At 35.2% G+C, this 21,428-nt stretch overlaps 1 protein-coding gene across 1 annotated transcript in view; it reads left to right on the top strand.

Moving 5' to 3' along the window:
- TBC1D8B (TBC1 domain family, member 8B (with GRAM domain)) overlaps positions 1-21,428 on the top strand; it is a 67,396-nt gene that overhangs the window by 20,911 nt on the left and 25,057 nt on the right. Inside the window, exons 6-12 of the mRNA XM_011970459.1 lie at positions 42-249; positions 893-1,060; positions 10,680-10,829; positions 11,418-11,568; positions 12,052-12,266; positions 19,314-19,431; positions 20,697-20,982. Of these exons, the coding sequence (XP_011825849.1) occupies positions 42-249; positions 893-1,060; positions 10,680-10,829; positions 11,418-11,568; positions 12,052-12,266; positions 19,314-19,431; positions 20,697-20,982 (1,296 nt within the window). The remainder of the gene's footprint in view (positions 1-41; positions 250-892; positions 1,061-10,679; positions 10,830-11,417; positions 11,569-12,051; positions 12,267-19,313; positions 19,432-20,696; positions 20,983-21,428) is intronic.

The following is a 21,428-nucleotide window of genomic DNA, read 5'->3' as shown; positions in this document are numbered from 1 at the left end:
AGAATTCATTTGTGCCTCATCCCATTTTTTCTTTCCTACAGAGATCTGGAAAATAGAGCCCACAGTGAGCAATTTAATGCCTTTTTTAGGCTGCCCAAAGGAGAGAGTTTGAAAGAGGAACATGAATGTTTCTTATGGGTACCATTCAGCCACTTCAATACTCATGGAAAAATGTGCATCTCAGAAAATTATATCTGCTTTGCTAGCCAAGATGGCAATCAGTATAGTGTAATCATTCCACTACGAGAGGTAATGTGAATTTGGTTACATATCAGTTTTTAGTTTGAAAATGATATCTTCCACAGAGTAAAATGTCCTTTAATTCTATAAATTATTAAAACCTCAAGATGCAATATCCTTTTAGTAATTTAAAATAATTATTCTTCAGGATAAGAGTACAACCTTCTGAGATATTCTCAGTTCCATTTAGTAAAGTCTTACAGCTCTTACTGAAAGTGAAAATTTTTAAACTTTAAAATTTAAAAACAAGATAAGCATTTAGGTTAGTGCAAAATGGAGTTTGATCATTCAAAAATGTATGACATCAATACCCAAATTTAGACTATCACTTTTGATGTACTCTGGCAGAAAAAATAACATTGACATCTTTTATGTAAGTCAGAAATAAATTGTTGGTATTTGATACTGAAGTTTTACATTTGTATTGTCATTTTTAAAGGATACATGTTAGACCTTTTTCTTCAGAAGTGAAATAACTTGCACTGAGGTTACTTGTATGATTGGTTCAACTAGTACCCAAAGTCAATGTCTTAATAAGTCATACCTATAGACCAAAACTTCTGGCCACAAAAGGGTAAGCCAAACACAATTTACTTGAAGGTGTCAACAATAAAGGAAAATTTAATTCATCTCTATGTTTTTCACCCCCTAGGTCTTAGCTATAGATAAGACAAATGATTCCAGCAAATCTGTCATCATTAGCATCAAAGGAAAAACAGCTTTTCGCTTCCATGAAGTTGAAGACTTTGAACAACTGGTGGCAAAACTCAGGCTCAGATGCGGAGCAGCTTCAGCTCAATATCATGATATTAGCACAGAGGTAATTAATTATACAGCAATCAAATCATTTTGGAAAAAAAGGTGTGTGTTTAGTGTAGCCCATTCTTCAAAAAGAATTCATAGTACCTTTCCTATTTATGTCCAGGTGTTTTTTTTTAAAGATAGAATCTAAGAAAGTATATTGTCTAACTCACATCCTAAAGCAGAAGTGAGAATTAAGGACTTCATTTTTAGAAACTCGTTCATTTTTAGAAACTCATACTTTATAAAATTATTATAATTTGATCTTTCTTTTACTATATTTGCTGTTTACCATATAAATATACCTTGTACTTTCACATAGTTTGGTTTTTAAGAAATCAAAATATATTTGAGAATTCAGTGAGGACTCGAAAAAGGACTCCTCTTATTGTTGCAAAGAGATAGCAATTTTAAACCTGTCTGGATATCTTTTATTTAATATCTTGTAGGTCAGCCTTATTTACATAATCTGGCCAAAAGCAAAATAATAGTATATCTGTTTACTAGTAAAATATTAGAGAGGATAAGGAGGATTTTGATGTTTCATATGTCTCTCATGGAAATGCAGACAGGCCGAATTCAAATGAATTTTCTTTTACAATGTCCAGGAACCCCATGTTTTAACAGATTGATAAAACTTATCAAATTATAGCTATTTATATTTTAAGTAAAATTCAAAGAAAAACTAAATATGTCTTTATTGGCTATATTATTTTATTTGAATTGGAGTATAGAGCCTTTTACTGCTATCTCCAGAGTAGAGATTGAAAATAATACGCTAAGTCAATTATAATGTAGTATTGGTAAAATTAATTTTCCCTTTGATAATTAAAAAGCACAGTGAAAACATGTAATTAAAATTTTTTTCCATCTCAATTCCAGACACAGATTTTCTACATTGGCCATCAAGAGTTTTTCTTGCCCCAACTTTATTATCTCTCATTCTCTTTTAGTATGTACCCAGGATATTCCTTAGTTTGATGCGGGAATACAAGTAAAATCTGACCAGCCTTAGTAGTTTTCTCTCCCAGTGCTCCCAAATTCTTACTTATATCATGTTTTCCTTGTTCTGTTCTATTTCACATTCAGTCCATGTGTTAGCTTCAAAGCTCAACATATCTTTCTTTTTCCTTTAATTAATTTGCTTTTCCAAAACCTGGAGAGCTTAACTGTTCCCCTTAAAACTTTCATGTGCTTTTAGTAGCTGAGTATGCTCAGTTGTCAAGAAAAGATTTTGTTTCAAAATGAGTTTACCATCTTTCCAAATATGCATCAGAATTCTACAGTTTTCTAGTTTCTCTTACTCTTTATTAGAGGTTTTAATAAATATATGTACAAAATACCAGCTAGTATAGTATCTGCTTGGAAATATGTATTTTTAAATTGCTATAATATTGTTTTCACTTAAGATTTTTATCTTATCAATGATGAAGAATATTAACCCATTTTAGTATCTGTATATATCTAGCTTTAATAATAGTACATGTAAAAAATTAGTAAAGAGAAAGCTTTTTAAACAAGAGCTAGTTCCATTTGATTTCTAAGTAACAGAAATTATAGCTATATCCTTTTATAACTACACTTATTCTGAAACAAAGAGAAAAATTGCATTCTATTTTCATGAACCTGGTGACTTTGTACAAACAGCAAGACTTTTTAATTTAAATCTCCAGGAGTCTAATTCAACAAGTCTAAATATGAATACAGGAAGTACTTTAGGAAATTTTTCCTATGAGAATGTCGAAGACATGATACAAAGAACAAATCCTACCAGAAGTAATTGAAATTATGCATGAGTATCAGTTCTATCCAAGTTTTTATATAGGTATATATTAAAATGTTCCACATTTTAATAAGTTATACTATTGGTGGGATTGTAAACTAGTTCAACCATTATGGAAAACAGTATGGCGATTCCTCAAGGATCTAGAACTAGATGTACCATATGACCCAGCCATCCCATTACTGGGTATATACCCAAAGGATTATAAATCATGCTGCTATAAAGACACATGCACACGTATGTTTATTGCGGCACTATTCACAATAGCAAAGACTTGGAATCAACCCAAATGTCCATCAGTGACAGACTGGATTAAGAAAATGTGGCACATATACACCATGGAATACTATGCAGCCATAAAAAAGGATGAGTTTGTGTCCTTTGTAGGGACATGGATGCAGCTGGAAACCATCATTCTTAGCAAACTATCACAAGAACAGAAAACCAAACACCGCATGTTCTCACTCATAGGTGGGAACTGAACAATGAGATCACTTGGACTCGGGAAGGGGAACATCACACACCGGGGCCTATCATGGGGAGGGGGGAGGGGGGAGGGATTGCATTGGGAGTTATACCTGATATAAATGACGAGTTGATGGGTGCTGACGAGTTGATGGCTGCAGCACACCAACATGGCACAAGTATACATATGTAACAAACCTGCACGTTGTGCCCATGTACCCTAGAACTCAAAGTATAAAAAAAAAAAAAAAAAAAAAAAATCAGTCATGAAGAAAACCAGCCACAAAAGTACATATTCTATGGTTTCATTTAAAGTTGAAAAACAGACAAAACTAATTCATTGTTACGGATCACCCATCAATGGTCATTACCCTTAGCAGGTGATTAGTGACTGGGAGCTGTTTGTTAACCTGGAAACTCTTTACAGGGATGGGCCCAGTTTTATAAGTTGATTGAACTACATAATTATGATACTTGCACTTTCCCATGTGTATATTATACATCAATATAAAGTTAAAATGAGAAAAGAAAAAAAAAATCTGGGCATATAAAGAGATTTAGTAAAATTCTAATAAACTGCTTGGAAAAATACATGAATCTTTTACTTTTGTTGACACATATAATCAGGAACTATTACTAGATAAGGTAATTTTTCAAAACTACTCAGTGAAAGAAAAATGGGCCCTCTTAGGTTAGTTTTAAGCAAAGTGACCTAAGAATGGAAAGCACTACTGAAGATCCGTTGCCTGATGCTTTTAAACTACATTATGAATGAATTGTGGAAACTATGGAATGTCAAGAAAGGTAGTAATTGAGTTCATGCCTTAAAGTTTTTAGATGGGAAAATAAGTATCTTCTACAGATTATCACAGAACATGTAAACATATAGTAACTTACTAACTATATGAAATATAGTTATTATCTTAATAAGATAATTTCATAACCAGGACTATCTTCCTAAGTTTTTAAATAGAAGTAATGGGTTTCCTACATGATAATGTAGATCCAAATAATAGTTTAACCAACATGACTGATTTTTCTTGCCTTGATAAGAATAAGGTGTTTCTTATGACTATAATATAAATTTGGAAAATGATTTTTAGCTGTGGGGGTAGATTTATTTCTAAGTTGGGAAACCAGAAACTATTGAAAATGAAATTCACACCCATTAAATTGTGGACTATGAACAGGATCCTATTTAAGATAAGCTTCTGATATTTGAGAAAAGTATTTGTTTATATTTTTTTGTTTTAATTATTGGTTTTACAGGTCAACTCTGTAACCATTTATTATACCGAGTTTAAGAAGTATTCTAATTTAAATATAGTATTTTGTAGAAATTTACACATAAAGAAATGTTCATCTTTTCTTTGTCTTTCCTTCACTTTTAGAGCCGTATGATAATTGTAAAATCAATGTCAGATAATAAAAATGAAACTGATTAAGAATAGCTGCTATAGAGTTAACAATCTATATTGCTTTCTAGATGTGATTGGATTTTGCTCAGGCACTAAAAGTCTGATGAGTGCCAAATTTACTTGTCATAAGTGTGAACACCCAAATGGAGAGAAATATATATTTATCTCCAAGTACATATATAAAACACCATGGGTAAAACTTTCCACTCAAAAGAGCCAGAGCAAAAATGTTCAAAAAATTTAAGTTTAGTTCCTTGAATAATCTACTTTATTATACTCTTCAAAATTTTAAACATTATTTTAAACTACCATCTTTGAAGGTAAGTGTTTTTTATTTTATTTTTTGTCATTTTTTAAATTTTCTGACCACCTACTGCCTGTTGATGAAGGTGAATGTTTTAACATGACTTTATGAATACTTAAGAGGTAATAATGGATAGGACTGGCATACTTGTCATCACTCTTGTAAATTTATGTTTAGGATTTCATTACTTAAGAGGTTATTTTTTTTCCCTCTGGGATACTTTTCCTGTAGTTTAGAACAATAGATAAACTGATGATTCAGTCATTCAAACTAAAGGAATGTGCTGCGCTTGAGATCCAGACTACAACCATGAATTTTCCAACCTGTATTTGCAAAAATGTAGCTCCTCATTCAAACAGCTAAACTTAAAATATTAAGTGGTCAAGTATGTGATTTGTCAAAATAAGCATTTTTTTTAAAAAAAGGGAATTGTTGCAATTTGAGACCTATACTCTCTAATCATTAATTCTTCCTTTACTGGCTTCTTCTACCTTACCCTTTTATTTACACATTGATTTGAATACTCCTCCTTACCTTTCCTTGAATCCCATCTATATTCATCTGTTCTCATGCTGCTATGATGAAATACCTGAGACTGGGTAATTTATAAAGAAAAGAGGTTTAATTGATTCACAGTTCTGTGTGGCTGGGTAGGCCTCAGGAAACTTACAATCATAGTGGAAGGCACCTCTTCAGGGGTGGCAGGAGAGAAAATGAGTGCTGAGCAAAGGGGGAAGCCCCTTATAAAACTATCATATCTCATGAGAACTCACTCACTATCATGAGAATAGCATGGAAGAAACTGCCTATGATTCAGTTCTCTCCACCCAGTCCTGCCCTTGACATGTGGGGATTATTACAAGGTGAGATTTGGGTGGGGACACAGAGCCAAACCATATCATTCCACCCCTGGCCCCTCCCAGATCTCATGTCCTCACATTTCAAAACACAATCATGCCCTTCCAACAGCCCCCTAAAGTCTTAACTCATTCCAGCATTAACCCAAAGTCCAGGTCCAAAGGCTCATCTGAGATAAGGCAAGTCCCATCTGCCTATGAGCATGTAAAATCAAAAGCAAGTTAGTTACTTCCTAGAGACAATGGAAGTACAGGCATTGGGTAAATATACTGTTCCAGTTGGGAGAAATTGGCCAAAACAAAGGGGCTATAGGCCCCATACAAGTCTGAAATCCAGCGGGGCAGCCAAATCATAAAGCCCTGAAATGGTCTCCTTTGACTCCATGTCTCATATCCAGGTCACACTGATGAGAGAGATGGACTGCCACAGCCTTGGGCAGTTCCACCCCTGTAGCTTTGCAGGGTACAGTGCCCCTCCTGGCTGCTTTCACAGGCTAGTGTTGAATGCCCACAGCTTTTCCAGGTGCACGGTGCAAGCTGTCAATGTATCTACCATTCTGGGGTCTGAAGGATGGTGGCCCTCTTTTCATAGCTCCATTAGGCAATGCTCCAATGGGGACTTTATGTGGGGGCTCCGACCCCACATTTTCCTTCCATACTGCTCTAGCAGAGTTTCCCCCCATGAGGACTCTGCCCCTGCAGCAAACTTCTGCCTGGACATCCAGGCATTTCCATATATATGCAATCTAGGCAGAGGTTTCCAAACCTCAGTTCTTGACTTCTGTGCACCTGTGACTTCTGTGCATCTGTAGCCCAACACCACATGTAAGCTGCTAAGGCTTGGGGCTTGCACCCTCTGAAGCAATGGCCCAAACTGAACCTTGGCCTCTTTTAGCCACAGCTGAAGCTGAAGCAGTTGGGATGCAGGGCACCATGTCCCAAGGCTGCATAGAGCAGGGGGTCCCTGGGCCAGGCTCATGAAACCATTTTTCCCTCCTAGGCTTCCAGGCCTGTGATGGGAGGGGCTGCCATGAAGGTCTCTGGCATGTCCTGGAGACATCCGAATTTGGTGATTAACATTCGGCTCCTGTTGCTTACGCAAATTTCTGTGGCCAGCTTGAATTTCTCCCCAGAAAATGAGTTTTTCTTTTCCATGACATCATCAGGCTACAAGTTTTCCAAATTTTTTGCTCTGCTTCTTCTTGAACACTTTGCTGTTTAGAAATTTCTTCCACCAGATATCCTAAATCATCTCTCTCAAGTTCAAAGTCCCACAGATCTCTAGGGCAGGGGCAAAATGCCACCAGTCTCTTTGCTAAAGCTCCATTTCCCAATAAGTTCCTCATCTCCATCTGAGACCACCTCAACCTGGACTTCATTGTCCATATTACTATCAGCATTTTGGTCAAAGCCATTCAACAAGTCTATAGGAAGTTCCAAACTTTCCCACATCTTTCTGTCTTCTTCTGAACCCTCCAAACTGTTCCAGCCTCTGCCTGTTACCCAGTTCCAAAGTTGCTTCCACATTTCTGGATATCTTTACAGCAGCACCCCACTACCTGGTACCAATTTACTATATTAGTCCGTTCTCACACTGCTATGAAGAAATACCGAAGACTCGGTAATAAAGCAAAGAGGTTTAATTGACTCACAATTCCACATGGCTGGGAAGGCCTCAGGAAACTTACTATCATAGTAGAAGGCACCTGTTCACAGGATGGAAGGAGAGAGAATGAGTACTGAGCGAAGGGGGAAGCCCCCTGTAAAACCATCAGCTCTCTTGAGAACTCATGAGAACAGCATGAGGTAAACCATCCCCCTGATTCTGTTATCTCCATCTGGTCCCATGCTTGACACATGGGGATTATTACAATTCAAGGTGAGATTTGGGTGGGGACTCAGAGCCAATCTTAATGTCCAGCCCTGCTAGGGCTTGTACTGGCTTCTTGGATTTCAAACTAAAATACCACTGGATTGGTCCACCCTAAGCTGCTACTTTTCCTCTGCCTCAGTCATGGGCATTCTTTATCTTACTTAAGCTACTAAGGTTTGCTAAAGTTTAAGAGATGAAGTTAGTGAGTCTTGTCTTTCTTTTCTTTTATTTTTTACCACTCCTAGTAATAACTTGCAATAGCTGGTGTAGTTATAATCCATAGAGGCCGGGTAACTGGTATGTTTTAAAAGTAAAACTTTGGAGTTCATAAAGTTTTATGTGAAAAAAGAAAAGACTCAGAGTAACTAAAACAGTGTTGATGAGGACAAACAAAGTTGGAAGACTCAAGCTTTCCAATTTCAAAACTTATTATACAGCTATGGTAAATAAGACATTGTGATACTGGCATAAGGGGAGACATGTAGATCAATGTAATATAATTGAGACTCTAGAAATACATTCTCACATTTATGGTCGGTTAATTTTCAACAAGAAAGCCAAGCTAATTCCATGGGGGAAAGAACTATTTTCAACAAATGGTGCCAAAACAATGGATAGCAACATACTCCCCACCCCCCAAAAGATGTTGTACTCTTTTCTTAAAGCATACACAAAAATTAACTTAAAATGGATCAAAGACTGAAATGTAAGAGCTGAAACTATAAAACTCTCAGAGAACACATAGGAGTTAATCTTCATGATCTTGAATTAGGTGATTGTTTATAGATATGACACCAAAAGCGTGTGACCCTAAAGAAAAAATAGGTAAATCGGATTACATCAAAATTAAAAACTTTTGTGCTACAAATGGTATCATCAAGAAAGTGAAAAGACAACCCACAGAATGGAGGAAGTATTGCCAATTATATGTCTGGTAAGGGACTTCTAATTAGAATGTATGAAGAACTCTTACAACTAAATAATAAAAGGCAAACAACCCAATTTTAAAAATGGTTAAAGGATTTGAATAGACTTTTCTCCAAAGAAAATAAAGAAATGGCCAATAAGCACATTAAAAGATTTTTCATATCATTAGTCAACAGAGAAATGCAAATCAAAAGCCTAACAAGATACCATTTCATACCCACTAGGGTGGCTATAATTAAAGAGACAGATAATAACTGTTGAGGAGAAAGTGAAGAATTGACACTCTCATATATTGCTGTTGGGAATGTAAAATGGTACAACCCCCCCCCCCATACTTTCTATCCTCTAATAATCATCATTCCACTCTATACTTCTATGAGCTCAACTTTTTACCTCCTTCATATGAGTGAGAACATATGGTATTTATCTTTCTGTGCCTGACTTATTTCATTTAACATAATGTTCTCCATGTTCATCCATGTTGCTGCCAATGAAAATGTTTCATTCTTTTTTTGGCTGAATAGTGTTCCATTATAAAAATTTATCACATTCTCTGTATCCATTCATCTGTTGGTGGACATTTAGGTTGATTTCATATCTTAGCTATTTTGAGTAGTGATGCAAGAAACATAGGGGTATAGTTTATATATTTATGCTTCTTTCACATTGCATGCCTGTATCAACACATCCTCATAAGCAATTGGTATTTTCAATGTTTTGGGTTTTAATAGGTGTGTAATGTTGTTTTAATTCGCAATTACCCAGTGACATCTGATGTTGAACCTCTTTCATATGATTATTTGCCATTTATATCTTCTTTGGTGAGGTACCTATTTAGACCTTTTGCCCACTTTTTAATGGGTACTTTATTTTTTTAAACATAGTTTTAATTCTTTGAATATATTTATAATAGCTACTTTACAGTCTTTGTTTATGAAATCCAACAAGTGGGTCCCCTCAAGACACTTTCTATTGGTTGCTTTTTTAAGTTCTTATTTCTATTTTTAAGCCTGACTTCCTTGGATCACCCCCTGAATCAGTATAATTTAGTGGTTATTCAGTGATGGGTTAGATTTCCTTAAATGCCTTATGCTATCAAATATTCCACCTTTTTCTCAAGGATATCTGTGTCAAGGCATACGTCAAACTTCAGGCAATTTACACATCAGCTTTAGCTTTTCTTCCCTGCTTTCAAAGATAGCCAGAGTTGAGTGACTGGGGACTTCTTCTGTCCCGTTTCTTTCCTAGGCATGTTCACAGCCCTGTACATGTATTCATTCTTCTAGATCCCCAAGACTATGTTGCAGCCCTTCAAAATTCCATATCACATCTGGTTTTTCAGGTCTTCCTTTTAAATCTTTAGCCAGGCTCTTGTTTGCTCTAGCTGAAATCATAGCCTTGGACAGCTAGGTTGTCACCAGCCAATTGCTATTGTTTTCTATAATACCCTGGGAACAGAGTTTTTTCACCAAGCTGAGCTGTGAATAAAATCAAATGATAACAACACCCTGGGAATAGAGATTTTCCAGGGAGTTGCAAGTTTGGTCAAATATTGTCTATGCCCTAGGGATAAGGCTTTTAATGAAACTCCAAAAGATCCACTGGCTGCCATACTACTGGCTTTCATTTCTGAGCTTGGGCAGGTAGATAGAGTTAAAAGCCCCACAGACTCTTCTGGTCTTACTCAGGCTCATTAGCTTTTCTCGAATAGATGCTTTTCAGTTTATTGCGTGCCTTTGGTTAATTCCAGTGTTCTGAAATGGTTTATTTTGAATGTTTTGCCACTATTTTGTTGCTTTTGTTGGGGAGTGTGTTCATAGAGATTCTGAGCTTGCCATTCTAGAAGTCAGGTTGTTGACATATCTAATTTTGATAGGTATGTCTCTGAGATATTGCTTTAATATTTGTTATGTATATAGATTGTGGCTTATAAATGACAGTAAACATTAGAATATTTTTCTTGCAGAAACTTAAGCATGCATCTGGGATAATTGCATTCTTTCTTTTTCAGCTTGCTATTAGTTCTGAGTCTACAGAGCCATCTGATAATTTTGAGGCTCAATCTTCAACAAGTCAGAGGGAATGTGGTAAAACTGTGAACACTGAAGCCTTAATGATGGTATTTCACCCTCAGAATTTGGAGACTCTTAATTCTAAAATGGTAGGAAAACAAAATATTTAAACCTATGGGCTGAAACAGTTGGTGAAAAGTAAAAATTTTAAAAGCAGACTAGAAGGTGACACAACTGAAAATTCTTCTTTTGGGACTTGAAAAGTTTTCCAGCAGGTACTACTGTGTAACTTATTTAGTTCCACTATACACAAGGACTATTATCAGGAATGAAGATAAAAGATAAAAGTTGGACATTGGGGATTTTTACAGATACATAATAGTTGTACATATTTATTGACATTGGGTTTTATTTGCATAGATTTCTAATCCTGACATAGACGTGATTTGGGGAGACTGATGGTTTAAAGCTTTGCCTCCCAAGTATAACACTTTTACCATTTTTATATGAATTTAGCTAAGAATTAAAATAGTAAATTAAAGCTGCTGTGCTTACATGAGTTTACAAGATTTTCATGATGACAAGGATTCAGTGTTTCACCCCTGGGTGAATGCTGATTTTGGTTTTCTATGTTCTTAAATTCTATAGATGTTGTTTCAAGGTAAAGAGAGTGGGCAAGTTATTTTACAGTTAATTTCTCACTAGATTTAGTTGTTTTGATTTTTCTGTCATTACAGTTGAAAGAAAAAATGAAGGAACAGTCATGGAAAATACTCTTTGCAGAATGTGGGCGTGGTGTTAGTATGTTTCGAACCAAAAAGACTCGAGGTCTTGTTGTAAGAGGGATTCCAGAAACCTTAAGAGGAGAACTCTGGATGCTTTTTTCAGGTATTACATTTATTCACTTTATTTATTTAACAGATATTAACTATGCCTTTCTAGGAGTTATGCCGTAAGCTAAAGCGAAAGAATTACAAAGATGGTTAGTACAAAGTCTTACTCATCTTGAGTTCAGACTAGTCAAAGAGAGAAAGGTAAGTAGTTACCTATAACTTACCTATCTATCCACACATCCAGCATCTGAGCAGATTAGTTTATTAGGCAAGATATGTATAATGGGGGAATCTTTTTCTCTAGTGTCAACAGTCAGTTAAGGGGGAAAAAAGCTCGTGAAAATGGTATTCTGTTGGATAAAATTAGTAGCTTGACATAGATTCTAGTGTAAAGCTCTTCTGTTTGTGCTCAGGAATCACTTAAGCATAAGGCTAAATATCAAGGTAATGAAATGAAATCCAATTCTTTATGTATATATGAAATAATAGCTTAATTTTATCCCTCTTCTGTTGTATGTTAATGTAATAATCTTCACAGGTGCTGTTAATGACATGGCTACTAATCCTGGCTATTATGCTGAAGTAGTTGAGCAGTCCTTAGGGACCTGCAACTTGGCTACTGAAGAAATTGAACGTGATTTACGTCGCTCTCTGCCTGAGCACCCAGCCTTTCAGAGTGACACTGGCATATCTGCTCTGAGAAGGGTACTCACTGCTTATGCATACAGGAATCCCAAAATTGGATACTGCCAGGTATGACTTAACTATGAGCCCAACTGTATGTGTATGTTCCAAATAAAATCACATCAAATCCAACTCCACTAATTTGGAAGTGATGATTATAAGGAAAGAGATTGGGGTGAGATAGATAGAGGATAGTATTAATTTAAGTAGGATGGTAGTGGGAATACTTAGGAGAATTGATATTTCATTATTTTTCTTTTTCAGTTAACAAATGTTTATTGAACTTCTGCTCTATAAAAGATACTCTGCTAGGAACTTAAGGCTATATAAAGATGTATCAGATAAGGGTCCTCCCTTAAAAGTATGTAGACCAGGAGATGTTAAAGCATATTCATTAAGAAACAAAAATCAAGTGAGAAAAACTGTTAGAGAAATAGAAAGTCCTGTCATGATTTATAATTAGGAGAAACTATTTTTCCTCTGGAGGCGTCAGAGAAGGCTTTGTGGAAAAGGTAGCATTTGCAGGTCTTAAAAATTGGTGAATTTTGGACATATGGAAATAGAATGAAAAGAACATGCCAGGTGAGGGAATCCATGTAACCGAACACAGGTAGATGTAAACCTAAAGTTTATATAGGACCATGTTTGTTTAGTTTGATAGAAACATAGGGTGGATGAAGTGAAGCAGTTGGAGAAACAAATCAATAAGGTAGATTGGGATAGAGCTGGAGTTTGAATTTTATTTTACAGGCAGTGGAGGAATCATTGGAAAACAAATTGTTTAGGAGCACACCATCAATTAGGGTAGGCTAGACTGCTAACACAAACACAGATAATAGATGAAACAGTATACTTTTATTTCTTGAAGGAATAAACAAAGGAGATTTACTCTTCAGGTCAGAAGGCAGCTCTCCTCCATGAGATTATTCAGGAACTTAGACTGTAGGCTGACAGCAGACTGTCATTTTCAAAACAGAGCTTCCCGAGTACACTTTCATCACCATTAGCACTCACAAGAGCAGGGAAAGAGCATGGAGAAACAACTGTAAAAGATTTTCGGGCTAGGCTTGAAAGGGGCAGATACCACTTCATGCACATTCTATTGGATAATCGTAGTCACGTGGATACACCTATTCACAAGGCAGTCTGTAGAGTATAGTGTGGCTGAACAGACATGTGCAGCTACTATGGAAAAAGAGGAGATTAGAATGTCATGGATAGATAGCACTCTGTGCCCTACATTTATTTATAATGGGTTGAATACCTGTAATTGTTGCATGCCAATACTACCTATCCACTGTAACTTGTCGATATATATATATATTTTTTTTTTTGAAAAACTGTTTAAGTGAATGGAACATCTAAATGGCAAGGATTTTTAGCATATTTTAGGATCTCTGAAAGGTACAAAAGAAGCATAATGCTTCTTTTCTCAAAGAGCTTATACTCACAGACCCTGTGATACTGTCTGTAAGCAGTAGTTTAGAGATAGCTTCAAAATAGGCAGCACTTAATATTGACTTCTAAAAGATGAGAGCAAAGTTAGAAACATGGCGGGCAGGAGGAAAGTTATTCAGGGTTAAAGTATGAGTGATACCATTCAGGTGAGAATAAGCCTGCCTTGGGAGATAAGATTCACTAGGTTCACATTGGAATAAAAAAGTAAATTTGTATGGGACAAGATCATGAAGAATCTTCAAAGCCTGGGAAAACAGTTTAAACTTAATATGGTAAACAGATTTTGTTGGTTTTGATCAAAAACCTACATGAGACACATGGCTGGCTAGCTTGCTCACTCTGTCTATCTATCTATCTATCTATCTATCTATCTATCTATCTATCTATCTATCTATCTATCTATCCTATCTAATCTTATCATCTGTATCTATCTAATGTTGATATATAATTGATTTACCACAAATGTCACCCCTTTAGTGGTCTCTAATATATTCACAAAGTTGTGCAAACCTTCACCATTATCTAATTCCAGAACATTTTCATCACCCTAAAAAGAAGCCCCATATCCATTAGCAGTTACTCCCCATTTCTCCTACTACCAACCCAAGCAATTGCTAACCTACTTTCTAGCTCTATGAATATGCCTATTGTGCACATTTTATATAAATTGAGTGATGCAATATGTGATCTTTTGTGCCTGCCTTCTTTTACTTAGCATATCATTTTCAAAGTTCATCCATGTTGTAGCATGTATCAGGATCTCTTTCTTATGATTTAATAATACTCCATTATATGGATACATACCACATTTTGTTTATTCAACATTGATAGTTATTTGAGATATTTTCTTGTTTCAGCTGTTGTGAATAATGCTGCTATGAATATTCATGTACAAGTTTTTGTATGGACATTGCTTTTTATTCTTGTGGGTAAATACCTTGAAGTGAAATTTCTGGGTTATGTGATAACTGTCTGTTTAACATTTTGGTGCACTGTCAAACTATTTTCCAAAGAGACTGTACCATTTTATATTCCCTCCAGCAATGTATGAGGGTTTTATTTTTTCTTTGTCTTTATTTTATTTTATTTTTTTTACCAAATCTCCCCTTCATTCTATATACAAGGATTCTAATTTCTGTGCATCCTTGACAACACTTCTTAATTGTCTTTTCTTTTTGATTGCAGCCATCCCAGTGAACGTGAAGTGGTGCCTTGGCACTCTTGTTAAAAATCAGTTGACCATAAATGTTAGAGTTTATTTCTGGACTCTCAATTCTATTCCATTGATTTGTACGTCTACCCTTATGCCAGTGTCACATTGTCTTGATTACTGCATCTGTGTAGAAAGTTGTCAATCAGGAAGTGTGAGTTCTTTAACTTTGTTCTTTTCTAAGATTGTTTTGGCTCTTTTGGTTCCTTGTATTTCCATACAAATTTTAGGATCAACTTGTCAATCTCTGCAAACAAGAAAAAAAAGCCGCTGTGATTTTGGTAGTCATCGTATTGAATCTGTAGATCAATTTGGGGAGTATTTCATATTAGCAATGTTAACTCTTCCAGCCCATAAAGACAAGATGTCTTTCCTTTTCATTTATTTAATTATTCTTTAATTTGTTTCATCCAAAGATGTTTTATAGTTTTCAGTGTTCAAGGCTTGCACTTCCTTTGTTAATTTTATTTATAAGTATTTTAATTTTTTATTATAGTAAATTGAATCGTTTTCTTGATTTCATGGTTTGATCGTTCGTTGCCTGCATATAGAAATACAACTGATAGCTGATCTGGTGTCCTGTAAGTTTGCTGAGCTTATTTACTAGTTCTAGTAGATTTTTTTGTGGATTCCTTAGGATTTTCTATATACAAAATCATGGCATCTAAATAGTGTTACTTTTAATTCTCCTATTCCAGTATGGATGTCTCTTTTTCCCTTTTTCTTGCCTAATTGACCTGGCTAGAACATTTGGTACAGTGTTGAATAGAAGTGGCAAGAATGCATGTCCCTGTCTTGTTATTTATCTTAAGGGGAGTAATCAGTCTTTCACCATAAAGTATGATGTTAACTGTGGGGTTTTTGTAGATCATCTTTATCAGGTTGCAGAAGTTCTCTTATATGGCTAGTTTGTTGAGTGTTTTTATCATGAAAGAGTGTTGATTTCGTCAAATGATTTTTCTGTGTCAATTGAGATGATCATGTGATTTTTTCCTATATTTTTATATATATGTATGGGAAAAACATATATATATGTTTATATATATATATGGAAAAAATATATGTGTGTGTATATATATGGAAAAAACATATACAGATTTTTATATGTTGAATCACTTTTGCATTCCCAGAATAAATCCCACTTAGCCTTTTGGGATCCTTTTTATATGTTCTTAAGTTCAGCTTGGTAGCATGTTGTTGAGGATTTTTATGTTTTTATTTGTAAGATATATTGATATATAGTTTTCTTGTGATGTCTTCGTCTAGTTTGGGTGTCTGGGTTTCTTAGAATGAGTTGGATAGCATTTCCTCCTCTCCTATTTTTTGAAGAGTTTGTGAAGAATTGGTGGTAATTATTCTCTAAATGTTTGGTAGAATTTGCCAGTGAAGCCATCTGTTCTTAGAGTTTGCTTTGTGGAAAGTTTTTTCGTTACTAAGTCAATCTCTTTATTTATTATAGGTCTATTTCACCTTTCCCATTTTAGTTTCAGTAGTTTGTGGTTTTTTTTTAGAAATTTGTCCATTTTATCTAGATTATCTAATTTGTTGGCATATAATTTTTCATCATAATCACTTATAATCTTTTTTACTTCTGTAAGGTTGATAGTTCTCTATTTCCTGATTAGAATAATTTGAGTCCCCCTTCTCACTCACACTCTTGCACACCCTCACTTTCACACTCTTGATCTCTCACACTATCTCGTTCTTATTCTTTTTTTTGAAAATTTTTTTAGTTAGGCTACCTAAAGATATTTCTATGTTTTTTATCCTTTTTGTCTTTTTTAATCTTTTCAAAGAACCAACTTTTGCTTTTGTTGATTTTTCTCTATTTCTGATCTTTATCACTTTCTGCTTGCACAAAGCTGGAAGATTAACCAGAGATAAGAGCTTAGGTCTTTTCTGTTCTTTCCTAAGCATACATACAGCTGTGAGTATACATAAAGCCATATGCATGTAGTTGGCCTTCTGAGTTCCCCGGAATATGTCACAGTTTTTCAAAGCCCCCACTTTTCTTTTAACACTTTGTTAGCATATTGTTTGGCCCAACTGCTATCCACTGCCTTGGATAGCCACATGTTCAACAACTGCCTCTGATTGTTTTCAACAAACACCGCTGGGGGAAAAGGCTGTTTACACCAGAGGAGCTCTGTGTCAAGTCCAATAAGGACAGCCTTGTGAGAAGAGTCTTCCAGGGAACCACCAGACAAGTCAAATAATAACAGTTACTCGGTAATGGGGCTTTGCTGCAGTTCCAACCCCATTCTGTTACGTTCAGTGGCTACTAGGTACTGGTTTCTACTGTAATTGCTAGATGCTGGTTTCTTTCTTTCTTTTTTTCTCTCTCTTGCTCTCTCTTTTTTTTTTTTTTTTTTTTTATGATAGAGTCTCACTCTGTTGCCCAGGCTGGAGTGTAGTGGCACGATCTCGGCTCACTGCAACTTCCACCTCCTGGGTTCAAGCAATTCTCCTGTCTCAGCCTTATGAGTAGCTGGGATTACAGGTGTGCACCACCATGCCCCACTGTTTTTTTTTGTGTGTGTGTGTGTGTGTGTGTGTATTTTTAGTAGAGACAGGGTTTCACCATGTCAGCCAGGCTGGTTATGAACTCCTGACCTCAAGTAATCTGCCCACCTCAGCCTCCCAAAGTGCTAGGATTACAGGCGTGAGCCACCACACCCGGCCTAGATGTTGGTTTTTAAGGCTACTGTGAAACTGGGGAGGGGGGTGGGAATAGGGCAATTTAAAATGCCACAAAGCTTACTGGTTTTACTGAGATTTAGCCATTTTCTTAAATAAATGCTACGTGAATTGCTGTAAGCTATTGGTTAATTTCCAGAGTTCTAAAGTTGATTCTGATGACTTTTGTCAGTGTTCTTGTTGCTTTTATAGAGGAGAACATTTTTAGAAGTTCTTACTCTGCCATTTTTACTACATCCCCTCCCAGTATGGCTTCTTGCATGGGAAAATGATTCAGTAAAAACTAAGCTTGACATCAAACAGTGTACTAGATTTGGCAAGAAATTGACATAATTAATATACAAATCTATATGAAAGGTATCAAAGTGTAAAAATAAGCAATGGACATGAAAGGATTAATCACCAAAGAGAAAATACAGGTTGATGTTAAAGTCTGAAAAAGAAAGTGCAACCTCAAAGAAATTAAAATTAAAACAATGAGATACCATTTTTCACTATCAAATCAATAAAGATGATTATAGTTATTACGATTCACAACATTGGCAAAGATGCAGTGAAATAAACGTTTAAACACTATTGGTCAGAAATATAAATTGGTATTTTCTTTCAGGAATTTAATTTGGCAATAATATGAAGTCTTTTAAAAATACCATATGACCAAACAATTTCATTTCTAGGTATCTTTCCTGAGAAAAAAAGTATAGTTGGATGAAAATTTATATGAAAAAGATAACCACTGCAGCATTATATGTAATAGCAAAAAATAGGAATTAACCTAAATGTCCAACAATAATAGAATGGTTAAATAATTTATATTATATCCACCTTAGATTTTTTTAGTCATTAAAAATACTGTTTTAGAAAAATATTTAATGGCATTGAATATTACTATATAGTGCTAAGTGAAAAAATAAAGATTTAGTACACCAATTTTAGGAGAAAAAGGAGGAAAAACTGCAGAAAAATATATCAACTTAACAGTTTATTTCTGGGTACGTAGGATACAAGAGGTTTTATTTTCTCATTTATACTTTTCCATTCTCTCCAAATTCTATCCATTAAGGATTTATTACCTTTATAACAAGGGATGTGGCAATGTATATAAAAGTAATGATCTGACATTTGTGTGCAAGATAGGTAAGAAGCAGCAGCAAGTTAGAGTGGTAGTGGGAATGGGAAGGAAAAAGCAAATCTGAAAGACATTTTATAAGAAGAAACTCTAGGATGCGAAACAGATGCAGCAGATAGAGAGTTTTCAGCATAATCAAAACTAGGATAGATAAGAAGAATCCTACTTGATAGGGGAAAGAAGATGTTCAGTTTTGGACAAAATTGAGGATGATTCATATCTGAGGGCTGTTTCTTTATAGGTAGTTGGAAATACAGATGAAGTTCATTTTCTTTCATTTTAGTATGTCTTTGAAAATTATGTAGGCTTTTTTCAGATTAGTGATAATTAAGGTTTTTCACTCTTTGAAATTAGAGAGGTTTTACTTATAGTATTCTGTATTTATTATATTACTGCTTCACTTTTCTTGAATGTTACTTTATAAAATAACTGATTATCAAATGTTAGCCTGACTTCACCTTGTTTTGCCTTGGACTGGCTCAGAGTTCTCATGTTTCCACTGTTATTACATTATTATTACTCTCAGTTATTCTTGTTGCTGTCAAAAACTATTATGTTTGAAAAAGTATAATTATTACCTGAGAAATATTTGCTTTTTAATACTGTTTTCTGTGAATTTTAGGCAATGAATATTTTGACTTCAGTGCTGCTTCTATATGCAAAAGAGGAAGAAGCTTTTTGGCTTCTGGTTGCTGTATGTGAACGAATGTTGCCTGATTATTTTAATCGTCGAATTATTGGTAAAAGAAAAACCACACACACATATGCATACACACACGGAGATGTACATTTCTTTTCTAAACAATTCTAGTGTCTCTTGTCTAATTACTAATAAAATAGAAGGACTGATGAATTCAGTTGTGGTATAAAATGCAAGCAATATCAAAATGTCACATTCACTGACATTCTCAAGAGAAGAGCTTTTTGTACTGAATGTATAGTCAGAAAGATTGTTTAATATGTTGCTTTTTAAAATAAAATACCTGGTCTGTTTCTTAACAAAAAAGGAAACATTAAGTTCATAAGCTCTATATTGCTAAAACAATGGCGATCTCAAGTATCCAGAGCTACTGGTGAATTTTTGTAGTTTCTTGATGGGAGGGAGATTTCAATCAGCTTAAAATCTCCACATTTGTATGAATTATATAGATAATTTGCAAGATTTCAAAGAAGGATGAAGTTCTTAGTTTGTTAATTGTATATATTTTTTTAATTTTAATTTTTTTTTGAGATGGAGTCTTCCTCTGTCACCCAGGCTGGAGTGCAGTGGCACCATCTTGGCTCACTGCAAGCTCTGCCTCCCAGGTTCACGCCATTCTTCTGCCTCAGCCTCCCAAGTAGCTGGGACTACAGGTGCCCGCCACCACGCCTGGCTAATTTTTTTTTTTTTTTTTTTTTTTTTTTTTTTTTTTTTTTTTGTTAGTAGAGATGGGGTTTCACCATGTTAGCCAGGATGGTCTCAATCTCCTGACCTCGTGATCCGCCCGCCTCAGCCTCCCAAAGTGCTGGGATTACAAATGTGAGCCACCGTGCCTGGCCAATATTTTCTTTAGTCATCAAATATTTACAGATCTGTGACCCCTCACCTTAAAACTTATGGATGGTCTCTTCTTTGTACCGTAATAGGCTTTCAGGATTGTGGTTAGGTCATTGATTGTACTGTCTTTCATTGTAATTATTTGTGTATTTATCTTGAGTTGTGCTAGCTATTAAACTCCCTGAACATGAGACTATTTCATTAATTGGTATAGCTCTTATAATAACTAGTACAGGTCTCTGCATATAATAAAGACTCAATAAATAACTCCAAGTGATTTGAATTGTGTTTCTGAAGTACATGACACTACTAGCAGTTAGATGTATAAAATACAGAAAAGGTTCTGAAAGAGTTCATAATTTAAGGAAGAAAAATGAGATACATCAGCATGCTAATAGAAGTGGGGAGGTATGGAAACAAGTCCTTTTGAAAAATGTTTATTTTTAAACTTCTTTTGATACTCTCTAGGTGCCTTGGTGGATCAGGCAGTCTTTGAAGAACTTATCAGGGATCACCTTCCTCAGCTGACAGAACACATGACTGATATGACATTCTTTTCCTCAGTTTCTCTCTCTTGGTTTCTCACACTTTTTATTAGTGTGCTACCTATTGAAAGTGCAGTGAATGTGGTGGACTGTTTCTTCTATGATGGAATAAAGGCCATTTTGCAACTGGGATTGGCAATACTTGACTATAATTTAGACAAACTGCTGACTTGTAAAGATGATGCTGAAGCTGTGACAGCTTTGAACAGGTATTGTAAGAACCATGACATTTAAATCTGAAGGAAATTTGAGAGATGATGTTGTTCAATCCCCATGTTTTACAGAGGAAACTGAGCCCTAGAAATTTCAATTTGCCTGACATTACAAAGCCACTTGAATGAAACAGCTATGCCTAAAGTCCAGTCCTCTATCTCCAGAAAAAATACAGCAAGAATAAATCACTTTGAAGTGAACTACTAAATTATGTACACATTTACACTAATATTGTTGATTCAGTATGCTAGGACTTTCATATTCCCAGTTTGAGCTATAAAGTGTCTATGTAGAAGTAGTTCGAGCAGGAAAAGGGTAGTTGATAATGTTAAATATCCAGTGGTTGGGAAGTTATTCTGGTTTCTATGTGGTTGCAGGTGGGTTGAACTTTATTTTCCTAGTAACTTTTGTATGGATGCTATTTTGTATTGGAGCACATGTG

Source organism: Mandrillus leucophaeus, unplaced genomic scaffold, assembly GCF_000951045.1.
Source record: "Mandrillus leucophaeus isolate KB7577 unplaced genomic scaffold, Mleu.le_1.0 Scaffold949, whole genome shotgun sequence".
Classification (NCBI taxonomy): Eukaryota; Metazoa; Chordata; class Mammalia; order Primates; family Cercopithecidae; genus Mandrillus; species Mandrillus leucophaeus.
The sequence above is the reverse complement of the archived record's forward strand: the minus strand, read 5'-3'. Positions and strand labels throughout refer to the sequence as shown.